Source organism: Geosmithia morbida (genome assembly GCF_012550715.1).
Source record: "Geosmithia morbida isolate 1262 chromosome Unknown scaffold_1, whole genome shotgun sequence".
In the NCBI taxonomy this organism is placed as follows: domain Eukaryota; kingdom Fungi; phylum Ascomycota; class Sordariomycetes; order Hypocreales; family Bionectriaceae; genus Geosmithia; species Geosmithia morbida.
The window spans coordinates 3915-26800 of NW_023336188.1; the positions used below are offsets into that span (position 1 = coordinate 3915).

At 55.8% G+C, this 22886-nt stretch overlaps 7 protein-coding genes across 7 annotated transcripts; 5 read left to right on the forward strand and 2 right to left on the reverse strand.

Moving 5' to 3' along the window:
* Positions 1-882: 882 nt before the first annotated feature.
* Positions 883-2045, reverse strand: GMORB2_0776 (uncharacterized protein; the record flags this gene model as incomplete). The annotated part of the gene is made up of 2 exons (XM_035462760.1): positions 883-1281; positions 1650-2045. 2 exons carry the CDS (start codon positions 2043-2045, stop codon positions 883-885), a joined length of 795 nt encoding a protein of 264 aa, XP_035324184.1.
* A 773-nt stretch (positions 2046-2818) lies between these two features.
* Positions 2819-3298, forward strand: GMORB2_0777 (Fungal trichothecene efflux pump (TRI12); the record flags this gene model as incomplete). The annotated part of the gene is made up of 2 exons (XM_035462761.1): positions 2819-2980; positions 3074-3298. 2 exons carry the CDS (start codon positions 2819-2821, stop codon positions 3296-3298), a joined length of 387 nt encoding a protein of 128 aa, XP_035324185.1.
* Positions 3299-3355: 57 nt separating this feature from the next.
* Positions 3356-4379, forward strand: GMORB2_0778 (Fungal trichothecene efflux pump (TRI12); the record flags this gene model as incomplete). The annotated part of the gene is made up of 3 exons (XM_035462762.1): positions 3356-3466; positions 3536-4087; positions 4215-4379. The coding sequence occupies 3 exons, from the start codon at positions 3356-3358 to the stop codon at positions 4377-4379; spliced, it is 828 nt and encodes a 275-aa protein (XP_035324186.1).
* Positions 4380-6458: 2079 nt separating this feature from the next.
* On the forward strand, positions 6459-8807 carry GMORB2_0779 (long-chain acyl-CoA synthetase; the record flags this gene model as incomplete). Its single annotated transcript, XM_035462763.1, has 4 exons — positions 6459-6898; positions 7005-7426; positions 7504-8633; positions 8718-8807. The coding sequence occupies 4 exons, from the start codon at positions 6459-6461 to the stop codon at positions 8805-8807; spliced, it is 2082 nt and encodes a 693-aa protein (XP_035324187.1).
* Positions 8808-9531: 724 nt separating this feature from the next.
* On the reverse strand, positions 9532-12898 carry GMORB2_0780 (ubiquitin carboxyl-terminal hydrolase 8; the record flags this gene model as incomplete). The annotated part of the gene is made up of 2 exons (XM_035462764.1): positions 9532-10494; positions 10586-12898. 2 exons carry the CDS (start codon positions 12896-12898, stop codon positions 9532-9534), a joined length of 3276 nt encoding a protein of 1091 aa, XP_035324188.1.
* A 1808-nt stretch (positions 12899-14706) lies between these two features.
* Positions 14707-17409, forward strand: GMORB2_0781 (hepatocyte growth factor-regulated tyrosine kinase substrate; the record flags this gene model as incomplete). The annotated part of the gene is made up of 5 exons (XM_035462765.1): positions 14707-14777; positions 14856-14988; positions 15054-15338; positions 15418-16189; positions 16328-17409. 5 exons carry the CDS (start codon positions 14707-14709, stop codon positions 17407-17409), a joined length of 2343 nt encoding a protein of 780 aa, XP_035324189.1.
* A 2633-nt stretch (positions 17410-20042) lies between these two features.
* Positions 20043-21099, forward strand: GMORB2_0782 (Broad specificity phosphatase PhoE; the record flags this gene model as incomplete). Its single annotated transcript, XM_035462766.1, has 2 exons — positions 20043-20685; positions 20894-21099. 2 exons carry the CDS (start codon positions 20043-20045, stop codon positions 21097-21099), a joined length of 849 nt encoding a protein of 282 aa, XP_035324190.1.
* Positions 21100-22886: the final 1787 nt, after the last annotated feature.

Below are 22886 nucleotides of genomic sequence, written 5' to 3' on the forward strand. Positions count from 1 at the left end.
CTGATATATAATAGAAAATAGGTCGCTTTGTTACCGATTATCTGGTACTCCCATTCAGGTGAGAGAAGTATGCAACTGCAACATCCAAAGCACCCTTCTCAGGCGCTCTTACAAGTACCACTACGCCAACAAAAGAAAAAAAAAAGTAACAACAATTTTTTTCTTGGAAAAAATAATAATAAGAGAAGTGGTGCCGAGACCTTTGCGTGATCATTTTTAATTCAGGCATCGTGTACAGAGAGTGTATCTATGATATTGTTGTCGCCTTTTTCTTTTGTTTATTGTCTGCACTTTTTCAGTCACACGCCCACCCGTCGTCACCCGATGGCCATGCACTCATATTACGTGCATACGTTTTTTTTTTTTTTTTTTTTTGACAACGCAGAGAAGTACTCACTTGATCTGACAACCGACATGAAGGGAGAGTACTAGTAGTGATAATTGAAAGCGTTATATTTTATTGGCATTACCTCGTGTGGCGGGGTTCTCTCTATAGCTGTCGCTCGTGTTAGACATGTGAGAGAATCGTATTCTCGAACTCGACGAGAAAGCACCGAAATATTGAAAGAGGAATCCTAGCCATCCTCCGATATCAATAGACCCCCCGTAGTAAACACTGGGATGAATGGTTGAAAGAGTACTGCCGTGTAGAGGTGTAAGGAGATAATAACATCAACAATAGACCGAATAAGTAGTAGCCGACCGTCAAACCCCCCCCAAGTGAAGCACCAGGATCCTCAGGCTGACAGACGGCGTACTGCGCATTGACGCAGAGCATATTGTCGAACCCGACGCTCCTGACCGGCACGTAGACGGTGTAGTCCTGCCTTCACAAGACGGGCAGTATCATGATGAACTGCACCGTGAAGCCCATCGGCCTTGTCAATAACGTGGGCCTCGTGTGAGTGTCCTGATGGCCCTGGAATTGAAGCTGTCGTGCTCGGCGTTCTTTTTTCTTTTTTCTTTGTCCAGCCCGTCGCTTGTCTTTCCAGGTGAGATGGCGTGGAGAGAACAAGACATGTCTTTCTCATCGTTGCTGTCACTGCGATTGTAACTGATATAGCTGTCTCCGTGGCTGTTATCGTCGTCGTGGTTGTAGCTGCTATTGCGGTTGTAGCTGCTACCGTCCTCGTCGTAGTCGCCGTCGTCGACTCCCTTTTCTATATCGTTGTCAGGGGCCCTCTTCATCAGAGGAGTATCGGCGGAAGTATCAACAGCGGCAGCAACAGATGTGGCAGACTCCCTATCCCTCTGATCGCTCTTATGGATCCAGGCCAAGACCTTGGCGGGAACCCGGATCCTTAGCAGCGCCGCCGCCGCCGCCGCAACCAGGGGCGCTGCCGGTGAAGGACCGGACAGGCTGGGGCTGAGAGAGAGGGGGGAGAAGGCTTATTCTTGGGGTCATCTCGAGCCACGTCCCTCTGCTCCTGCCCCTCTCGGCGGGAAGGTTGGGGGGGGGGGGGTGAGGGTGACGATTTCAGACTCGGATCCGGACGTTCGACGATGTGTATATGGCGACGCGCGTGACCGTTTCCCAGTCGATGAACGACAGGGCCGCGGATCACGTCAGGACAGGAGCGTCGATGAGGGAACCCTTCATGACCGGCACCGCGACCACCGCCGAGAGGTATAGGAGGGCCGCGAGGAACCCGAGGGCCAGACGCGCGGCCGTGGAGCTCCGGAGGGAGCATCAGCCCATCGGGGGCTAGGATGCGGTTCGGGTGGTAGGCGTAGGCTATGGCTTTCCCGAGGAACTCGAGGAGCTCGACCATGGCGGCAGGGACCGAGACGACGCCGAAGCGCGACCCGCGGAAGCGGCGGAACATGATGGTGAAGCGAGACCAGCAGCCCCGGGAGGCCGGGGTGATGAGGTCGACGTAGACGAGGCTGAAGCAGGCCCTGCCGGCGCTGTGGACGGCCAAGAAGAAGACTAGGGAGAAGAGCGCGACACAGTTGTCGAGCGGCCTGGGCGACGTAGAGGTCTGGGAGGCGCAGTAGAAGGCCGAGGCTGTCTCCCCGAAGAAGACAGAGATGGCCGTCGTCATCAGCTCGGTCACGTAGACTACCCTCGACACCTTGGCCTTGCAGCCCGGCACCTCCAGGAACCGGCACGGCGCGACGCTGACGTGAGCCAGCTGCGATGCGAATTATAGGCACAGGAGGTGGTGGACGAAGACTTGCGTGTTCGTCTCGGCCCGTGGCCCCGTGGCGTGTTGACCACCACGACGGCACGATCGGCAGGACCCCGAAGATGGCCCGTATCACCACCACACACACTCACGTCTGCCTCTTCGCCCCTGCCCGCTCGAGCTGAGATCGGCTTAGACGGTGGGGTAGATGATGCGCAGCAAAACGCACCAGCTGTCGGTGGATGAGCCGGCATGTGAGGGTCCTCAGGATGAGGCCCGCGGCCGCTAGCTTATAGGATGCAAGATCTTCCGTGGTGGCCTGCGAGAGAACTGTCTCCGATGCCACCCTTCCTTCTCTCTGATAGAGGGAATAGAAGTTTCCTGTATTATAAGTTGCGGCGCGTGAACTCGAGGACTCCCATATGAGGGCTTGTGGAGAGTCAGAATGATAGAAAGGTTAATGCGTGGTGTGAGATAACCTTGTAAGATGGTCTTCTTGATTGATAGAGGTTCAGCCCAAAATCAGGAGCCTTTTCGAGAAAGATGTCTTCGGTCTCTCGTTCTTGTGGATCGGACCCCGATACGCCTGAGCTGTTGGGCCGTGTTGGTCCTTCGTTTCCTTCAGCATCATCCTCTCCATCCACTCGACCACGGTGCATCTGTACGATACCATACCACGCCGTACCATCATGGACGACCTACCTGGCCCTAGGCAGCTCTTCCGGACGTGCCTTCGCCGCCCCGGGGCTCTCCCCCAGGGCCGAGTGCGTACATATTTGATCTTCGCCTTTCTGAACGTACTCACTTTGATGAATGCCTTTGAGTCGACATGCCTCATCGTGATCCTCCCTGTATGGCTGACCGCCCTCCCCCGCCCCTCCACTCACGGCTGAGCAGTTCGATCACGGCTTGACGGGACATGCTCTTGCCGACTCCTTCTCCAGACCATAGCGGTGGAGCTCAACGCCTCGGTTGCGCAATCGCTCAGCTTCAGCTCCATCTTTCTCACGGGGATGACCCTCGTGCAGCCCCTGTCCGGTGAGATCAGCTGGGTCTTTGGTCGCAGAGGAGCCATGCTGATGGCTCTTCTGACCTTCGCAATCGGCACCACTGTATGCGCCTGTGCAGAGTCCCCGGGGCTGCTCCTGTTCGCGAGGCTCATCCAATGAATCGGGGCCGGCGCTACAGAGCCGGTCAAAGCCCTTGTGCTATACGACCTCTTCGACATGCGACAGAGGTCTGGATGGTTGGCCTACCTCGGTGTGTCCTGGGCTCTCGGCACCGTTGCCGGACCGCTCGTGGGCGCTGTCTTTGCGCAGAACCCACAGATTAGCTGGGTAAGTTGACAGTCTACCAGACGCTCCGCCGACGATGCGGTCTGCTGATGCACCTGTGCCTGTACGCAGAGATGGATATTTACCATCGATATGCCGCTCCTGTTTCTGAGCACCGCATGCGCCAGTCTCTTCCTAGGATACGAGGAGCGGCCATGGCCATCGTTGAAGACGATCCGGTTCGGAATGGACTGGGGAGGTTCGGCCCTGTTTGGCACATCAGGGAGCCTTGTGCTGCTCTCGCTGACATGTGCCGGCTCATACTATCCGTGGATCTCTGCCCAGGTCATCAGCCTGCTGGTCTTTGGACTCATCGGCTTCGTGGGACTGGGCATGTACGAGGCCTACGTAGCACGGTATCCCATCTTCCCGCCCAGGCTCTTCCGAAGGAGCTCAGCCACCATCTTGCTCGTGAGCGTGTTTATGCATGGCATCTTGACGTGGACGGTCCTGCATTACATGTGGATTCACGATGTTGGGGTCAGAGGAAGCGGTCCCTTGGAGGCGGGCATATCAGTGCTTCCTGCCACGATGACGGCTGCGTCGGCGGCCATGCTGGCGGGTCTTTTCGTGCCCGAAACGGGGCGCTACGGTCTCCTTCTCCGTGCCGGATGGCTTCTTGTCGTAGCCCTGTTTTTTCGCTCTGCTCTTTCTCCGGATCGACTTGGATCAGTGACCCCTACTCGGCCTCGGTGTCATGGGCGGGCTAGGCTTTGGCTTCCTGCTTCCAAGCATGACGGCGGGTATGCAGGCGACAGCCGGTAGAGAAGACAATGCCGAGGCCATATGCATGACGCTGCTGGCCAGTACGGTGGGCCAGTCGATCGGCGTCGCCATCGGGCTCACCACGTTCTCGACGGCTCTGGACCGAGAACTGGGCAAGCTCGGAGCGGCCGAGGGGCGGCGCAGGACGTGATCGACGCAATGAGCCATTGGTCCTCGTCGGAAACGGTGGCGCATGTGCCACCGGAGTCTCTCAAGTACGCGATTCTCAGATCTCTGCGGTGCGTCTGGGCTGCAGGCATCATCGGCGCGAATTTCGCCATGGTGCCCGTCTTGTGGACCAGATCTGCCCCGCTCGAGGAAGACCAGCCTACATCTGGCGCGACGGAAGATTCAGATGCTTTTGAGTTGAGGCACCTTGGTGCTATGCAGAGGCCTCGTAGGACAATGCCAAGGATTGGGGAAACGTCCAGGCCTGTGACAGTGTTGGAGCCAGCGCCGATGTCAGATGAGGATATGATCTGGATAGGCTGGCGTGTCGGAAGGCCATCGGGCACGCATGGATAGCGAGAAAGCCAGGATGAGACTAGATGTAGGCAAGCCAGGTTGGCAACGATGCCGATGCCAGCCCATTGAAGGCCTGCAACCTGTCAAGTTGACAAGTACGGGTACGAGTACACAGATTACTCGTCACTGGAAAGCTGTTGGCGAGTTGCTGGCCAACCAAGAAAGGGCTTAGTGGAGAGATGATGACGGATGACGGATGACTAATAGACCATGGCGCCTAGCCGTTTCGGGTCTTGGGCGATTCTACAGATGACAGATCTGTATATACGTCACCGATAGCATCATCACTACTGGGACTAGTACCATGTACTATTCATCCAATATGTATACGTGGAGAGGTTAGAAGCTACCGCTGGAGAGGAGACTATACGATGCCACGCAGATGCTAGTAGTATCATAATCATAATATATCAGCACCTCGCTATACGGGTACCATTACTATGAGTGCTAGTAATGCTGCAGATTATTACTAGTAATGGGAGGTAGTAGGTCCGGTCTCTATGTACAAGTAGGCCGATTATACACATACACATATGACTCTAAATGATATCCAAGCCCTCGAATCATTGGCCAGCGAAGTTGGCCAATGACAGATAAGTCTTCCTTTTTGTTGGGGGAATCTGGAGTAAAAGCCAAGGCTTAGCAACATGGAGGAAGCCGTACCGTGTACTCCGTACTCCGTATTATCGCTAATAGTAAAGGTGATGGCGGGGGTCTCGATATGATCGGCGCTAACAAGCGACTTGGAAAAAAAAAAGAAGAAACATCGATGATGCTTTGTGCGTGGATTCATACAATAAAAAAAACAGAAGACATGAGAACATATCAGATAGCATGTCAGAGAAGCCGAGTCTTCTTTACACCGTCTTGCAGGGCGACCTACGCCGATGATGACTACTATTTTATGTACCCCGTACAAGCGGTAGTAGCACTACTAGCAGCCCTGCCAAGTTTCTCATGACGCAATGGGCTATAAGAGGGAAGAGAAAATCACTCGTGTCTTCATTGTTGCCTACGTATGTGGCAAGGCAGGGCCGAAGTACACAGCAAGCAGCAGTTTCACTACGCAACTGCACCTGCCGAAGCATTAAAAGTGTCCATCCGACCAGAAGAAAGATGTCCACGATAATGCTGCATAGTAGTATTACATATTATGCTCGGAGCTCTGACTGGGCACTTCAAGCCCGTACTCGTAGACGTAGTGGTTGCAGGGCGCAGTGACCGCGCACGGGGGGGCACGCTGAACCTAGAGCTTCCAATCTCTGGACACGCTATTAACGCTCTTGGCCTTCGAGATACAGGCAAGGGGTTGATCTACCTGTGGGGCCCCAGACCGTCGACAGGAGCTCTTCAGCCAATGGGGAGCTCTCCTTCACATAACGCGGACCTCGCTAATCTGTCTGGCCGAGCTGGCAGTGGCAGTGGCTGGTAGCCTGTAATACCTGCAATACTACCTGACCGTACCTCTCGGTATAGCGTAACGAGCCTGTGGACTTGGCCCTGTCGGTTGGCTTCAACAAAAAAAAAAGCCTTTCCACTCTGTACCTTTTACTCTCTTCCCTCTTTTTTTTTTTGAACGGCTCCCCCCCCCCCCCCCCCCCATCAGTTAATACCGTTCTCATTCAAACCCTGGGCCTGCTCTCGTACGGTCAAGAAGCAGCAGTGGTCATCTGAGCAGCCTCCTTGTCCACCGACTACCGCCGCCATGGACTACACCACGGGTATCATGCCCCTGACCCAGGTGCACAAGCCACCCTTCACCATCGAGTCTCCCGGCTACGAGAAGGTCGAGGGCGAGACCATCCCCCGTCGTCATCCCAGAGCCAAGGACGGCCTGCGCAACGAGCCCAACGAGGGCGTCCAGACTGTCTTTGACATTGTCCGCCGCAGTGCTCGCGTCTACCCCAACCACAATGCTGTCGGCTCCCGCAAGCTCATCCACCTCCACAAGGAGACCAAGAAGGTCCAGAAGAACGTCGACGGCGAGATCCGCGAGGTTGACAAGGAGTGGCAGTTCTTCGAGCTCACGCCCTTCAACTTCCTCACCTACAAGCAGTATGAGGAGCTCGTCATCCAGCTCGGCTGCGGTCTGCGCAAGCTGGGCCTGAGCCCCAACCACAAGCTCCATCTCTTTGGCACCACCAGGTATAGTCGAACCCTCCCCCACCCGATCCCGGCAGTCGATCCTCGGTGCCGATCCTCTATATATGTAGGGGATTCATCAACTGACGGCCCCGCTATCGACCGACAGCGTCAACTGGATGTCGCTTGCCCACGGCTGCGCCTCCCAGTCCATCCCCATTGTCACCGCCTACGATACCCTTGGCGAGGAAGGTGTCGCCCACTCCCTCATCCAGACTCAGGCCGACGCCATGTACGTCGACGCCCAGCTCCTCAAGACGGCCACCAATCCTATCCTCAAGTCCAACGTCAAGACGGTCATCGTCAACACCGAGTCCGTCTTCGCCTCGGGTGGTGAGCTCGAGGCCTTCAAGGAGACCAACCCCGGCGTCAACGTCGTCACCTGGGCCGATGTGCGCCAGCTGGGTCAGGACAACCCCGTCGAGCCCGTTCCCGCCAAGGGTTCCGACCTGTACTGCGTCATGTACACGTCTGGCTCGACTGGTCTCCCCAAGGGTGCCTGCATCAGGCACGAGTCGCTCGTCGCCGGTGGTGAGTAGATTCCGTCCCCTCCCCGCCCTGTTAACTCCCTTAAATCCGACCCCTTGGCTGATCAGACATGTGCACAGTGACCGGTCTCCTGACCTGTGTCGAGGAGAGCGTCAGCGACAAGGAAGTCGTCCTCGCCTACCTGCCCCTCGCCCACATTTTCGAGATGGCCCTCGAGAACCTCGTCCTGTCCATTGGTGGCACCCTCGGTTACGGAAACCCCCGCACGCTCTCCGATACCTCGGTCAAGAACTGCGCTGGTGACATGCGCGAGCTGAGGCCGACCGTCATGGTCGGCGTGCCCCAGGTCTGGGAGACGATCAAGAAGGGCGTCATGGCCAAACTTAACTCGTCTAGCTTCCTGGTCAAGAATCTCTTCTGGGGTGCCTTCTCCTACAAGACCTTCATGTCGAGGAACAAGCTTCCCGGCGCCAGCCTCCTGGACGGAATCGTCTTCAAGAAGGTCCGCGATATGACTGGCGGGCGGCTGCGCTTCACTATGAACGGCGCCAGCGGTATTGCCGCCGATACCAAGCACTTCCTGTCCCTGGTCCTGGCGCCCATGCTGGCTGGATACGGCCTGACCGAGACATGCGCCAACGGTGCTCTGGGCTGCCCGCTCGAGTACTCGTCCGAGGCTATCGGCCCGGTGGCGGCCTCGGTCGAGGTCAAGCTCGTCGCCATCCCCGACATGGGCTACCTCACCGACGACCCCGAGGGCGCGCCCCAGGGCGAGATCTACATCAGGGGCAAGCCCATCCTGTCTGAGTACTACGACAACCCCGAGGAGACCAAGAAGGCCCTCACGGCGGACGGCTGGTTCAAGACGGGCGACATTGGCGAGTTTGATGCCGACGGTCATCTCAAGGTCATCGACCGTGTCAAGAACCTCGTCAAGATGCAGGGCGGCGAGTACGTGGCCCTGGAGAAGCTCGAGGCCGTCTACCGCGGCAGCCCCATGGTCGCCAACGTCATGATCCACGCCGATCCCAACCACTCGCGCCCCATCGCCGTCATCATGCCGAACGAGAAGGTTCTGGCCGAAGAGGCCGAGAAGCTGGGTGTTAAGGAGGCCGACATGCACGTCGACAGGAAGGTCAACGCCGCCGTCCTCAAGAATCTGCAGGCTACCGGTCGCCGTGGCGGTCTCGGCGGTATCGAGATTGTCGCCGGCGTCGTCCTTACCGATGCTGAGTGGTCTCCCCCTAGTGTAAGCCATGTTCCCATCCACAGCCAGCATCTGAGGCCGCCAGCCATACGCACGAGTACGAGACTAACAATGACATTCCTACAGGGCCTTGTCACTGCCACCCAGAAGCTCAACCGTAAGACGATTCGTGAGACGTTCAAGAAGGAGATTGACGGATGCCTCAAGACCATCTAAATTCTTGTTTCGAGGAATGAATCAACTCATGGATCCCTGAATTAACAATACCAACAAAAAAAAAACCTTCGAGCATCAAGAGAATGAACTCTTGGAAACTGATGCGTGCAGTGTGCGATTTCTGGTTTCTTTTTTTCTTCGCCTCTGCTTCGTTCTCCCCCCCCCCCCCCCCCCCCCCTCTTTCTGCAAGGATCCCACTATTATAATGCCTATTAGGGAGGAGGCAGGCAGGACAGACAGTACAGTACAGGCAGTCGGGATGAGATGGGGGTCACGACGACACGCGATGCAATGTGTCTCTGTTGGTTCCCTCGGGACCCTATTCTCAGTCGTTTTGTAAATATATCCTATCTAGCTTTCGGCGTTAAATGTGAGGAAAGATGTTTACTATCTGTCGACTTTCTTTCTTTCTTTTCTTCTCTTGTTCTTTCCAAAGAGTTTCAGAGACATGCTGTCATTCTTGACACGTTCTATTACATTAGACATGTTCCGTACACACACACGCAAAGTAATAAAAAAAAGGAGGGAGGAGGGGGAAGGGGGGTATCATGATCTCATTGATGGAATATGATATTTATAAAAAAAAAGAAATAGAAAGAAAAAAAACAACCCCGTTTTCAACACACGCCAGAACATCGAGTGTGAAAAAAACAGAGCTGGTTTAGAGAACAGATATGGACCAAACAGAGTGATGATGATGATGATGGGGAAAGAAAAAAAATCTTTAAGATCCATATTTCCTCCTGAAAAATGCCAGATACGGCACGCGATCCCTATCCTTAAAGAGCTTCTGCCTATCGTGATGATTGTCCATCCTGACCTTTGTGACCCTGGAGTCGTCGCAGTATAACCATGCGGACGGGTCGTGTGTCCTCGGATCGCGGACGTAGGCCGTGTAGTGGCCCGAGTTGGCCGTCGTGCCCGTGTGTTCCACCACTGCGAAGCACTCGTATGCGAAACGGCCTGAAAATGCTTTATCTGTTGGTTGTTGCTGTTGTTGTTGCTGTTGGGGATGTGAAGAAGAAGAGGAAGATGAAGATGGGGGAGGGTTAGGAGGAGAGGGAGAGGTGGAAGTAGATGAGGAGGAGGGGCAAGGATCCGGACGGAGAAAGTATCGCGACATGTCTAGATGGTTGAGGTCCCATGTTATACGAGCGGTGGACTTGGTGGAGCCACCCACGTCGTAGCCGAACCGGTTGAAGCCGACGCACAGGAGGGACGGCATGCGGGGGTAGGCGAGGCGGGTGGTGGCGCGCTTGTGGCCCTTGCACCGGTCGCAGAAGTAGTCGTCCAGTATGTTGCCGCCGACGTGGTCGGCCAGGGCCCTCTCGAGCGAGGCGTCGGCGTCGCCTATCGACGGGGTGATCATGTCGACGGTGCGAAAGTTGTACGACTCGTTGCCGCAGTGGTGGCACTCGGTTATGCCCAGCTCGATGAGACGCCAGTACCGGTCCACCATGGACTGGTGGTGCCGGCTGTGGTTGCGCCAGAACTCCATCGACGCAGAGAGCACAGACTGGGACGACGTGTCGGGCTGCGACGGGTAGCCCGGCTGGTTGCGCTGCACGTTGGTCTCGTCGTCCAGGTGCGTCAGGAGGAACGTCATGAACTCCTGGGCGTCGTGCTGGCAGTTGTCGCCGAACTTCTCCACCGCCTTGGTCTGTACGCTTATGTGATAGGCGTAGTTCTACCGTTTTGTTGTTGTGTCAGTTGGCACGTTTGACTTGATGGGCGTATTGATAGATGTCGAGGAAAGAGAGGTGCATCGTCCAACTTACCATCAACGTGGATGCCTTCATCACCTCAAACTTGCCCGTCGACATCCAGTGGAACAGGTTCGACAGGATCTGCATCATGAGCTGCGGCTGCTCAATCGTCTCGTTGGCCCGCTTGGGCACCGTGTACCTCTTCTTCCAAGCCGGGTCGGTCAGTTCCTTGCCAAACTCGCACGCCAGCAGCGACTGCAGTATGCTGTTGGCGTAGCACCACTGATGCGGGTTGTTGAGCCCGGTGTAGTATATCGCCACGTCCGACGCCAGCGGTTGCTGATAATCTGCGGGCTTGGGTCCGCGACCTGCGTTCTGCTGGGATGACGTTAATGCGCTGTTCGCATCGCCATACCCTCCGCCGCCTTGGTCGCCAGCCCCAATGGTCATGCCGCTGTGGCTTGGGCGTGACACGGCCGGCGCGGGCCTTTCCAGTGGGGCGGGAAGATCCCCCACGACATGCTGATGCTGCTGCTGTCGATCCAGGGTCGGGACAGGTGACGGCACCGGAGGACGGTATTCCGCTGGCTCCTTGGGCGGTCTGGGTGGTGGCCGCGTTGGTATCAACGGCGAAGAGGATGTCATGATCTCTGGTTCTACGGGCACCGCAGGAAACCTGCGGACAAAGTCCTCGGTGCTACGGTAGAGGCTAGGTGATTCGGCATTCTCCATGTCGTTCCTGACCGTCTCCTGCCACGCCCTGATGTCGTCTACCTTCATGGGCGTCACGCGATACTTGGACTTCCTACGGCCCACGGCAGCGCTACGACGGAGCTGAGCCGTCCTGGACGTGGCGGCCGACGTGGCCTGCAACGACCCGGGACCCATGAGGTCCACCCAGGCGTCGATTCCGCCCCTGAGCAGTCGCGGCGGCTGCTTCAGCTCCCGCCCGTAGTTGAGGTGCAGCAGCGCCCTGTGGAGCGAGGAGATGGCCAGGTCGTCCTGGCTCCGAGGGAATCGGGGAATCTCCTCTGAGTCTTGATCGTACATGACAACGAGATCGTAATCGTTGCGCTTCTCAAAGAGCGAAGACTCCGGGTCTGGCGAAATGATGAGGCTCTCGGCGATGCTGTCGGCCGACAAGTCTTCCCGTGCAAGGATGCTCGGCTCGATGCATATAACTGACGAGGACATGATGTGACCTTCGTCAAACTCCTCTCGGGGTCGGATGTCTATGACGAGGACGGCACTGTTGTCTTTCATGGTGCGGTAGAGCTCTTCGGCTTCAATGACTTCTCGTGATGAGAGGTCCATGGATACCTTTGGCGATGAGACAATCGACGACTGGTCCGTCGATGGCCCCCCTAAGGATGAGGGGCCTCCGCTCATGGAGCTGGTGGGGATGGGGGTGAAGTAGTCCTTACGCGAAGGCTGCGAGGACGCGCTGGGGCTGCCTGCGATCGAAGCGGACGAACCTGTCCGCGTAAAGGGGCCCCGCGGTGTGCTGGTAGGTAACCTGACCGACTCTTCCGACATGTTACCCCGAGCAGGACTGTAGATGGCCTCCGGTAGCTTCGGCAGCGAGGGCGTTGCAGTGTCGATCTCCACCTTTGGCTTCGGGTTGCTCGTAGGCATGGCTCGTGGCCCCGCTGGCTTCCCGGGCGCCCCAAAGGGATGTGTCTTTATGCGGGGATCCTGTCCCGGGTATGCCTGGGGCCCCCGCAACGAGGCAAACCGGGCGGCGAGGAGGTCGTTTGCCACGCTCGTCGTCGATTGTGAGCGCCCATGGGCGGCTTTCAGAGTGTTTCCGTGGAGCGAGGGGGGTTTGGGACGAGGCGTAGGTTTCGCTTTGGCCGGGGCTCCATTGGTCGATGCCCCGTTCGTTGGAGGAGGCGGCGACGTCGTTCCGTTGGACTGGATAGAAGGAAGCGAGACAGCATGCGGTTCGCTTGCAGAGCCGTGAGACGAGCTCGGCCTGGAGGATGTCAGGAGGGGCATGACACCTGTCCTCTTGTTGTCCTGGCGGATATCTGCCTTGACCTTGTCGTAGGCGTCGTAGAGGCTGTGGATCTGCTTCAGCAGAGCGTTGTGCTTCTTGTACAGCTCATTCCCGCGGTTGCTCTGCATGGTAGGGTAGTCTTTGTGGTGCTGGATGACGCGGACGGCGATGATAGAAGCCCGGATGTAGTCCTTGAGTGCATTGGCGGGTCTGCCAAGCTCGCGGCTCATCTCGGCGGAGCGCAGCGACGTCTCGGAAAGTTCGAGAAGACGCTTCAAGCTCTGGTTCGGGTCGATATCCTTGGGGGCAGCCGTGATGTCGTCGATGTGCGGCAGAGGTGCCGCCCCGGCCCGGGGCGCGCCTCCATTGCTCGTAGGGCCGGCCATGTGCACGTACACACACACGCGAGTTATGCTACAGCCTCAGTCGGTCGATAGGGTGGCGGGAATCAAAAAGGTCACTCCCCGTTCCCAGAAGATAAAATGTGGCCGATCTCAGCCTCTTTCTCCCATGGGAATACTTGCTCGGTCGGGACGGTCAGCCAAGCACTGGACCTCGTCCAGGCCACGAGTAGTGGTCGCGGCGACGTAGTAGTGGTGCTTATCTGTCAGAATGCGAGGAGTCGCATAGAAAGACATCGGAGACGGTCTCGATGGGAGTTGAATGACATTAAGGGCCGGGGGTCGCGGGGGGAAGAGCTGGCGCGTGTCTTTGCGTGTCAGAGAACACCCGGGACTTGGAATGAGGATGGGGATGGCCGAGGTCGGGATGAGCTGTTATATGATGAGAGCGGTCGGGATGCTGGTCATGACGCTCGAGACAAAAGGGGGGGGAAGAAGAGAGAGAAGAGATGGGGAATAAAGGGCTTCGCTATCTTCAGAAGAAGCGGATAAAAGAAGAGACGGTCGTCGTTTTGTCCAGGGGCGATTCTCTATGATGGTATAGGAATGGTCAGAGAGCGCAGCGTTGATGTGACGAAGCGTCGTACTCTTATGTGGACGGTGCCACCTAAGAGCCTGGAGCGGGTAGGTGCTTTGTCGCTGTAGTTACAAGAGCAGAATGAAAGGTACTTGGTCGCAGCGCTGGAGATGCCCACGAAGCAGGTATCTTTTAGGCACAGGTTGTATAGCAGTAGCGGGCAAACCCCGCTAATCTAAAATCGCAGTGCGGAGCGCTTTGACAACAGACCCCGTCCTTCACCTCTGCCAGCTGCTATTATTAATGGGAGGGATGCCATGTGGGAATCAGCCGATGGCAGTACAGATACATGTACAGGTTTTTGATCGACTGTTCTACTATTCCCTACTCACCTTCTTCGTTAGAAATAAAGAAGGGTCATGAGAGTGGTGCTTACAATATTACGAGCACGAATACTCATACTGGCCACGACCCATGCAAGGTGGTGACTTCTCGCCTAGGCTCCTGTGCCCTCAGCCACCCTACGTCGTCGTCATCGCCACCAACCACAACACGGTTGCTGGTACCTAAAGGACGATGAAATGCCAGTATAAGAAGGCCAGGAAGATTACCTCGCAGATTCTGCAGGTTCTTGCATTAGGCTACCTTGGGAATGTAAGTGTGGGAGGGAGGAAAAAAACACGTGGAAGGTTAGCTGTGGCTTTCTAGATAATGCATACGTCGATGGAGGTGTTTTCCATGTCTAGGCTACCGAAAAGACGCCTGCCGTGCTGATGCCTCGATATCGTAGCACTACATGTATCTGCGAGGACTGCAGTCTTGATGGAAATATACATATGACTCTGGTTGATAGATCCACTACTGTCTCAACAATCCTCTACGATGTACTGGAGTATTTTTTGATATGCTTGGTCTTCTACCAAGCATGAACTGGCGGCCAATGAAGGCAGTAACATTGCATTACCTTGGGCCGTCCAGTCTGTGGCGCGCAGTATTTCTGGTATTACCCACTTTAACACTCGTGCACGCCAGTAAAGGGCCCCTCCGCCCCTTGGGTCAACGTCACTGTCACTGCACCTGACTCTGCGACGAACAGCTTCAACCTGGAGCAACCAACATCAAATCTCTCCCCGCCCACATCGACGCAGGCACCACTCACGCAGCCGCCAGACGACGACAATAGGATCTACCATCATCAAGATATTGAGAACCCCGCCTCTGAACTTACCGCATAACCTGCGTCGCCGAACGGGGCAGCCTGATTGTGCCCGCCATGATGAGCTGGTGGTCGTCCTCGGCCAACACGGCCTTGGACGAGCAGATTGAGAAGGCGACGAGCAGTAGTCTGTGAGGACACCTCACCTCCTGGCCGTCAAGTACCAGATACAGAGGAGGATGTGCTGACTCGGTATTGCCAATTCACAGGGAGGACATCGCCCTGAACCTCGAGATCTCCGACGTCATCAGGTCCAAGACGGTCGCTCCGAAGGAGGCCATGCGGTCGCTCAAACGGCGCATCGGCAACAAGAACCCCAATACTCAGCTGAGCGCACTGAATGTGGGTGGCACCGACTCTCGAGGGTATGGGAGATGATGGCTGACTGGCTGACCGGGTGCGTATAGCTCGCCGACACCTGTTTCAAGAATGGAGGATCGCATTTCCTAGTCGAGGTCGCCTCCCGCGAGTTCATGGACAACTTCGTATCCCTCCTGCAGCTCGAGGGGCCCGCCATGATCAACCAGGCGGTTAAGTCTAAGATCCTCGAGCTGATCCAGTCGTGGGCGGCAGCTACGGAAGACCGGTACGAACTCGCCTACATCAACCAGGTGTACAAGATGCTCCAGAAAGACGGATACCAGTTTCCGCCACGTCAGACGGTCTCGAGCAGCATGGTAGACAGCAGTGCGGTACGTGCATCTCCATCCTCCCCGCCCCTCTTCCCCATGCTTGGGTAGGCGGGCACAAGTCGCTGACGAGCAGACATAGCCTCCCGAGTGGGCGGATTCCGATGTCTGCATGCGATGCCGAACACCCTTTACGTTCACCAACCGAAAACACCACTGTCGCAACTGCGGAAACTGCTTCGACCAGCAGTGCTCCACCAAGGTGGTGGCCCTCCCGCACCTCGGCATCCACACGCCGGTACGGGTCGACGACGGCTGCTACGCCAAGATCACGGGCAAAGGCTACAAGGAGCTGGACCGGACGCCGACGTTCCCCCACAAGCAGCGCAGCTCATCTGCCATGCAGCCGCGGGATGCCCGCGTGGACACGGACGACGGCTTTGACCAGGACCTGAAGAGGGCGCTGGCCATGAGTCTGGAAGACGCTGGGCAGCCGCACGCGCCGGCGCCACCCATGCCCAGCGGGCCGTCCAAGGCCACCGGTGGCGGCGACGCAGAAGCGGCCAAGCAGATGGAGGAGGAAGACGAGGACCTCAAGGCGGCCATCGCAGCATCGCTGGCGGATATGGAAGAGCAGAAGCAGATGCATTCGGCCGCGCTGAAGGAGCAGGCGTCGAACCCCGCCGCCACCGGCTCGTCAATGGCACCTGGCTCTGCGCTCTACAAGAACGACTACGAGCTGACGCCTGTAGAGGCGGAAAACATCAACCTCTTCTCGACGCTCGTGGATCGCCTGCAGATGCAGCCACCGGGAACGATTCTGCGGGAACCGCAGATCCAGGAACTGTACGATAGCATTGGGGCTCTGCGGCCGAAGCTGGCGAGGACATATGGCGAGACGATGAGCAAGCACGGTCAGTCACCCCCCCCCACCCAAGCTGTATGGACTCTTAGTCATGTCGGACTAGCTTCTACCGCTTATCCTGACTATGCCTGAGTGATGGTCTGTACGATGTTGGAGTAACCTTTTCCTAACGATGGGAAATTATCAGATACCCTTCTGGACCTCCACGCAAAACTATCCACGGTCGTGCGATACTATGACCGGATGCTGGAGGAGAGGCTCTCCAAGGCCTACAGCCAGCAGAGCATCGGTGGCTACGGTCTGCCGTCGCAACGCCAGCCCTCGGGCCCGTACCCCTCATTACCGTCTCGCGCACCCAGCGCCCCTGGGGGAGCGGAGAATTTTTACAACCTCAACCATCGTCTCAGCTACCAGGCACCGCCGCCTCAGGTCACGGGCCAGGTATACCAGCAACAGCCGCAGGCGACCCCTCAAGCTCAGTTTGCTTCGTACCGAGCTGGATCCGAGACTGCTCCTCCTCTAGGGCCGTATCCCACCCAGGGGGGTGAGAACTGGCAAGGCATGCCGCCCGTTGTGCCGCAGGACCCATATTACCCGCAGCAGCAGCAGCAGCAGCAGCAAGTTCAATCGCCGCAGCAGGCTACGGGCACACCGTCCCAAGACACACACGCTTCGTATTATCTCGGTAGTGGTGGCGAGCAGCAGCAGCAGCAGCAGCAGCAGCAGCAACATCAGCAAGGGGTCCAGGCACAGACACCCTCGGCGCCCGTGCTGGCATCCGGGGTGCCAGCAGGATCTGAGCCAGGACCATCGTCGCCCTATTCCAACCTGACGCAGCAGCAGCAGAATTTGCAGTTCCACAGCACGGCGTCCATGTCGTCTCAGGCAGCTGCCACGCCCCCTCCTATCTCCACCCCCGTCGGTAATCCTTCTGCTGCTGCCTTGCCATCTGCCCCTCAAGGTGGTAGCGGTACGGCTCCGTCGGCCCCTGCCAGCAGTGTCCAGCAGCAGCAGCAGCAGCAGGCTCCGCAGTCACCGACTGCCCAACGAGTGGCGGCGGCTCCTCCGAGCCAGCAATATTGGCCCAGCGCTCCCGCTCTCGCACCTGGCCCTACCCCCGGTCATGCTCCTCCCCCTCAGCAGCAGCAGCAGCAGCAGCAGAACTGGGGGTATGCAGGATATGCGGCGAGTGCCCTGCCAAGTGTTCCCCAGGAGGAGCCCATCAAGCAGCAGCAGCATGTGCAAGAGGAGGCTCTTATCGAGCTGTAGTAGTAGCAGTAGTAGCAGCAGTAGCAGTAGTAGCAGTAGCAGTAGCAGTAGTACTAGTAGTAAATTTTCTGCAGGATTTGGCAAGTAGACTAGGTATAACATGTTTTTTTTGTCTCTTCGCGTCTTGCGTTTCTCCGAGGTGATGGGGGTATTGGGGCTATATATGTGGGGAATCTATCGTGTGAGTGAAGGGGAGACTGGTAGCATAGGGATTGATAGGGAGACGGGGAGGGTGAGCTTCTATGCTGTAGACGGCAGGATGTTTCATAGGAGAGAGAGAGAGAGAGAGAGAGAGAGATGATAGCAACATGTCAGCTGTAACGGTTCATTTCCAGCCTCATCTGCATTGCGTGCAACATGATATCGACACTCCCGTTTCAAGAGGACTGCCCTACTTTGGTAGTAATAATAGTAGTAGCATCAAAAGTGTCTAGTAAATAATACTACTAGGTATATCTGGCTATATGCGTTGTAATTCAAGTGTGGGGCAGAGAGAAGAACGGGGGGGGGGAGGGGTTGTAATTCAATATCGGTGAGTTTAAAGGCCAAAAAAAGTTGTCCTCGTGATGATTCTGAATTTTCTTTCTTGTATGAGTATGTTGTCTCTTTTCAAGTGTTTCGGGGGTGATGGGACCGGGCAACGGGGGGGGAGGGTCGAAGGTGGGTAAGAAGAATAGCATCATCCCCCCCCCCCCAAGGTATTTTTACTCGACCAAATGGACGAAAGCGTATAGCCGACCAATCTCGGTGCGCACTGATCAACTTGCCTGGTCCGGGGGGCCGAGGGGGGAAGATGAATGATGAACAGTATCAATGTACACACGAAGTCTCAGGGGTAAGGCCCATTGCCGGACCGGACGGTGACCGAGTGATACATGTATGGGTGAGAGTATTTTCACTAGTAGCAATGCAGCTCTCTTCTCTTCCGTCAGCCCCTCTCTTAAACGCACCCTTCGAAAGAAGAGCGTCCGGTCGTCAGTTTCGACGTACCAGACGGGTAGAATTATCTTTTTATTTTTATTTTTAAAATTTCTTTTCCCTGTTTCGATCGAGAGCGTGGGGGGACAGTAATCTCTGTCTTGGGGGAGGGGGGAGGGGGGAGGGGTGGTGGTGGAAGGAACGAGGGAGAGGGGCCGTGTCAGGGATGTTGAGAGAGAGAGAGAAATAGAGAGAGAGAGAAATAGAGAGAGAGAGAAATAGAGAGAGAGAGAAATAGAGAGAGAGAGAAATAGAGAGAGAGAGGGTGAGTGAATGAGTGAGAGTGAGAGAATACGATGGGATACAGAAGAAAAGGAAGAAAAGCTTAGCATAGCTATCAGTTTGGGGAGGGGGACCGCATCCGTTCGGGTTTCTCTCCCGGCCGGTGCATGTCAGCCCGAGCGAGGTGGGGAGGGGGAGGGAGCATACGCGGTGTCACACATCGAGATCGTGTTTGATAACTTGAACTGGAAAAGAAACATATACCATGCTCATAGGTTCCAGCTTCTGTCTAGTCCAAGGCGCAGAAGCGCGTGTCCCACCCACACTCCAGATTATCCCCCTTTCTCCCCGCCTGGAAGAGGTAATACATGCAATGATATATGTAGACTAAATGATGGGGTCCGGGTGGTGGGGGTGCGCGGGCTGATTAGTGCCGTTACTACTTAGTACTTGCTACGCTTAGCAGTCCTCGTCCCGTGGAAGCCGTAGTCTGCTGCTGACTACTGCGTACTGCTATTAATATTGCTACACGTATAATCTGTACTCCGTACCGAGTGCAGAGCTATGGAGTCTACTCCGCGTGCCAAGGGCGGAGTAGGACAGTGGTCGGGTACGGGGGAGGGGAGACGGAGCAACGGTGGGTTGCTAGGCTCCAATAGGCGGTAGACTGTATCGATCAGCACCATCGTTACTCGTAGGCATCTGCTATCACGTTACCGATTACGGAGCGAAGAGTCACGGTCCCTACGACCGTCCAGCGGGCGATGGTGCTGTTGATGCCCATCAGCAATGCCCGTGCTGGTACCATTCACGGGAGCTATCGATAGATGTAGCAGCAGTGGTATCGGCACTGCGCGTAGGGAGCCGCCCAGCTAGTCGGAGTGCCTGCCCACTGTGATGATGCGGTCTACGGGATGGGGATTACGAGCAGAGGTGCCTGGATGTATCAAGGTCTGGGCAGTTCTGTTCACCTTTGCCATGTTAGATTAATCGTGGCCTGTCAATGCTTATGCAACAAGTTTTTTCCCCTCCATCCTCGTGTGACCCCTCAAAGTCACATCGGACTCTTGTGGTCCGATGTGGGATTTATCTTCAGTCGTCACAGCGGCCTGCTCTGAAGAAGAAGAGCACATCATTTTTTTTTAAGCCTCGACCGTTTAGGAAGGCATACAGAACGTTTGCCATCTGCATTACAAAATCACCCACACCCACACCCACTCCCGCTCCCACTCCCACTCCCACTCCCACTCCCACACCCACACCCACACACACACACACACACACACCCACGTCCACGTCCACGTCCACACACACACACACATACACATACACACATACACGCACACACCAAGAATAAGACGGAGAAGCCAAAAGAACGTTGTCAGAGAAGCCAGAAAAGGATCGGTTGGGACAGAGTGAGAGCTCAGAAGAAAATGCCTGCCATCATCCATCTCGTCCGTCACGCCCAAGGTTACCACAACCTGTCCGTGGAGAATGAGCAGATGCACGACCCGGACCTGACCCCCCTGGGTGAGGAGCAGTGCTCTGCACTCCGAGAGGCTTTCGGGCAGGAGCAGCACGCCAAGGTCAAGTGTCTGGTGGCCTCGCCCCTCAGGAGGACACTGCACACCTGCATACTCGGCTTTGCTCCTCGACTCTCCGAGGGGGAGGAGGAGGAGCAGCAGCAGCAGCAGCAGCAGCAAGGACAGAGAGGAAGAGTTCGCGTCAACCCCAACCTCTACCCGGTTAGAGCCCTCGACATACTGCAAGAGGTGTCGGCCGAGCCGTGCGACACTGGATCCTCCACGGACAGGCTGGCGGCCGAGTTCGGCAGCCGTGTGGACCTGACTGGGGTGGACGACGCTGACTGGACGGACAAGACGAGCGGCTCTAGCAGGTTCGAGCCCACGGCGGAGAAGCTGACGGCCCGGGCTAAGGAGGCCAGGAAGGTGCTCAGGCGTATCGCTTCAGAGTTTGGGGGGGAGGGCGTCGAAGAGGTTCACATCGTCGTCGTCACGCATGGCGGGTTCCTTCACTTCCTGACGGATGATTGGACTGGCATTCCTCAAGGAAAAGGTACGATTCTTTCCCTCCATCCCTTCCTACCCCCTTCCTTTCCTCTCTCTCTCCCGCTCTCTCTGCTCATGAGTGTTGCTTTGGTGGAGATGAGCGATGCTGTGTATGGGAACACCCGCATTGGGAGAGCGTGCGGTATGGAGAATGGGGAGTGATCATGTGTGTGTGTGTGTGTGTGTCTGTCAGATGCTAACCCACACCCCTGCAGCAACCGGATGGTCCAACTGCGAATACCGGTCTTACCAATTCGTCGACTCCACCTACAAGGACGACGATGCCGAGTTGCAGGAGACGGAAGGGAGTTGGCGACGTCGCAGCGGCTCGATCACCCGGCCCACCCGCACGGAGCAGAAGGAGATGGGGGCCGTGGTGCAAGATTCCCTGACTCCTCTGCTCAAGCTCAAGGTCTATTAGTACTAGCCTTTCTAGTCTTCTTATCTAGTCTTCTTATCTCGGCCACACCCCCCTCAATTAGGAGATGTTTTGGCCCTCTTTTTTTTTTCTTCTTTTTTCTTCTTTCTTGTATTTGTTATTTTAATTTCAACTTGGGAAGCGTGCTTTCCCACCTTGCCTCTTCCATCTTTTCTTTTTTTCCCCTGCTTGTTCCATCTTTTACTTCACCGTTCTTTTCCCTTTTCTGAATACCTACTCTCGTTGTAGAGTTGGTGATTACTTTTTTTTCTTTTTCTTTTTCTTTTCTCTTTTTTTTTTTTTTTTAAAAAAAAAAAGAGACAGATAAATTGATGGGTGAGAGATGAACGTGGTCACGCCGGACACAGTAAATGAAACTGGCTGGGAAATTAGAAATAGACGCGGAAATTATACCATAGTCACGAGGACACAAGGAGAAGACAAAACAAAACAAAAATAAGAGAGAGAGCAGAGACAGTGCGATACGGATGAATCTATCGAGAAGTCCAGGGTGTAGCGATTAACGTATTCGGAATAAGTCGAGTGCGATCAGAGTAGAGAGTGATGGTGCAGCGGTACTGAGGAAGCGGGAGGAAGCCGGAATAAGCACCAGCGAGTGGGGGAGGAGAAGAACCAAGACAATAAAAAAACAAAAAGAGAGGCTATCGTCAGCCTTAAAGCAGAGCATAGCTGGTGTTGATGATAGAGTGGAGACTTCTGTTGAGGCTCTAGCCTTGCGGCCCGTGGGGCGACGCACACAAGTACGGCATGGGGAGGGGGGAGCACAAAGTACGAGGTGAGAATGAGAGACAGCAAGGCATTCCTTGGGTCTATCTACACGCCCGGCATTGCCGTGCTCTGTACGTATACGAGCATCGGTGTCCAATGTTCAATGGGCCCGGATCCATACGAAGCAAGGACGGACGGGATCCGAAGGGCGGGAATGGATACGACCAGAAGACGGCATGTCCGTCGCTTTCTTCTTCTCACCCCCACCCCCTCGCTTTTCCCTGTTGCGAGGGGAAAAAGTTGGAGGAGTTTGGAGGAATAAGGGGGGGGACTCTGTGAAGAGAGAGAGAGAGAGAGAGAGAGAAACTCGAGAAGGTACTGGAATCTGGGTCCGTGGGGGTACAGAGCACCACGGACCACGTATGCAAAGTGTGCATGTGATGTGGTTGCTGACGCTAAAAATGGATGAGTTCCATGGGGGCGAGAAAGAGGGAGTGGTCCGTGACTCCCCAAGACTCCCGGTCTTCCATCTTGTTCTATCCCCCCTCCCCGGTTGTGGTCCCGTACTCCGACTCCGTATTTGATACCGATGGGTCCGTGCCCTGCCTTGTCTTGTGTGTGCGTCCCTGGGGCTGGGGCAGTGCGGCTGGTTGGGGTTCGAGATTACTCGCAAATCATTGTCAAGAGGAGAGAGACGCAGAACCTATCCTGGGTCCTGACAGACCGATGCGGCTCAACTGCCACGGTGTTTTTATGAGGTGGACCAAAAAAATTAAAATAAGATATAAAAAAGAGAGGTCAGATGGTCACGACGACTCCGTGATGACTGCATTTGTCAGTATTCTTGATCTTTACGGAGTCGTGATTTATGATTGCATGGTATTCCCACGGGTGGTGCACTATTGGTAATATGGGGAGGGAGATGGGGGGGGGAGTGTTGGCGTCAGAGACTTATATATCTTTTTTTTTTTTTTTCTTTTTTCCTCGGGCTTGTCTTGTTTCGGTAACCAGCCAAGTCGGAGGATTGATATGCACGAAAGTGCAGGCTGATCAGCAATCAG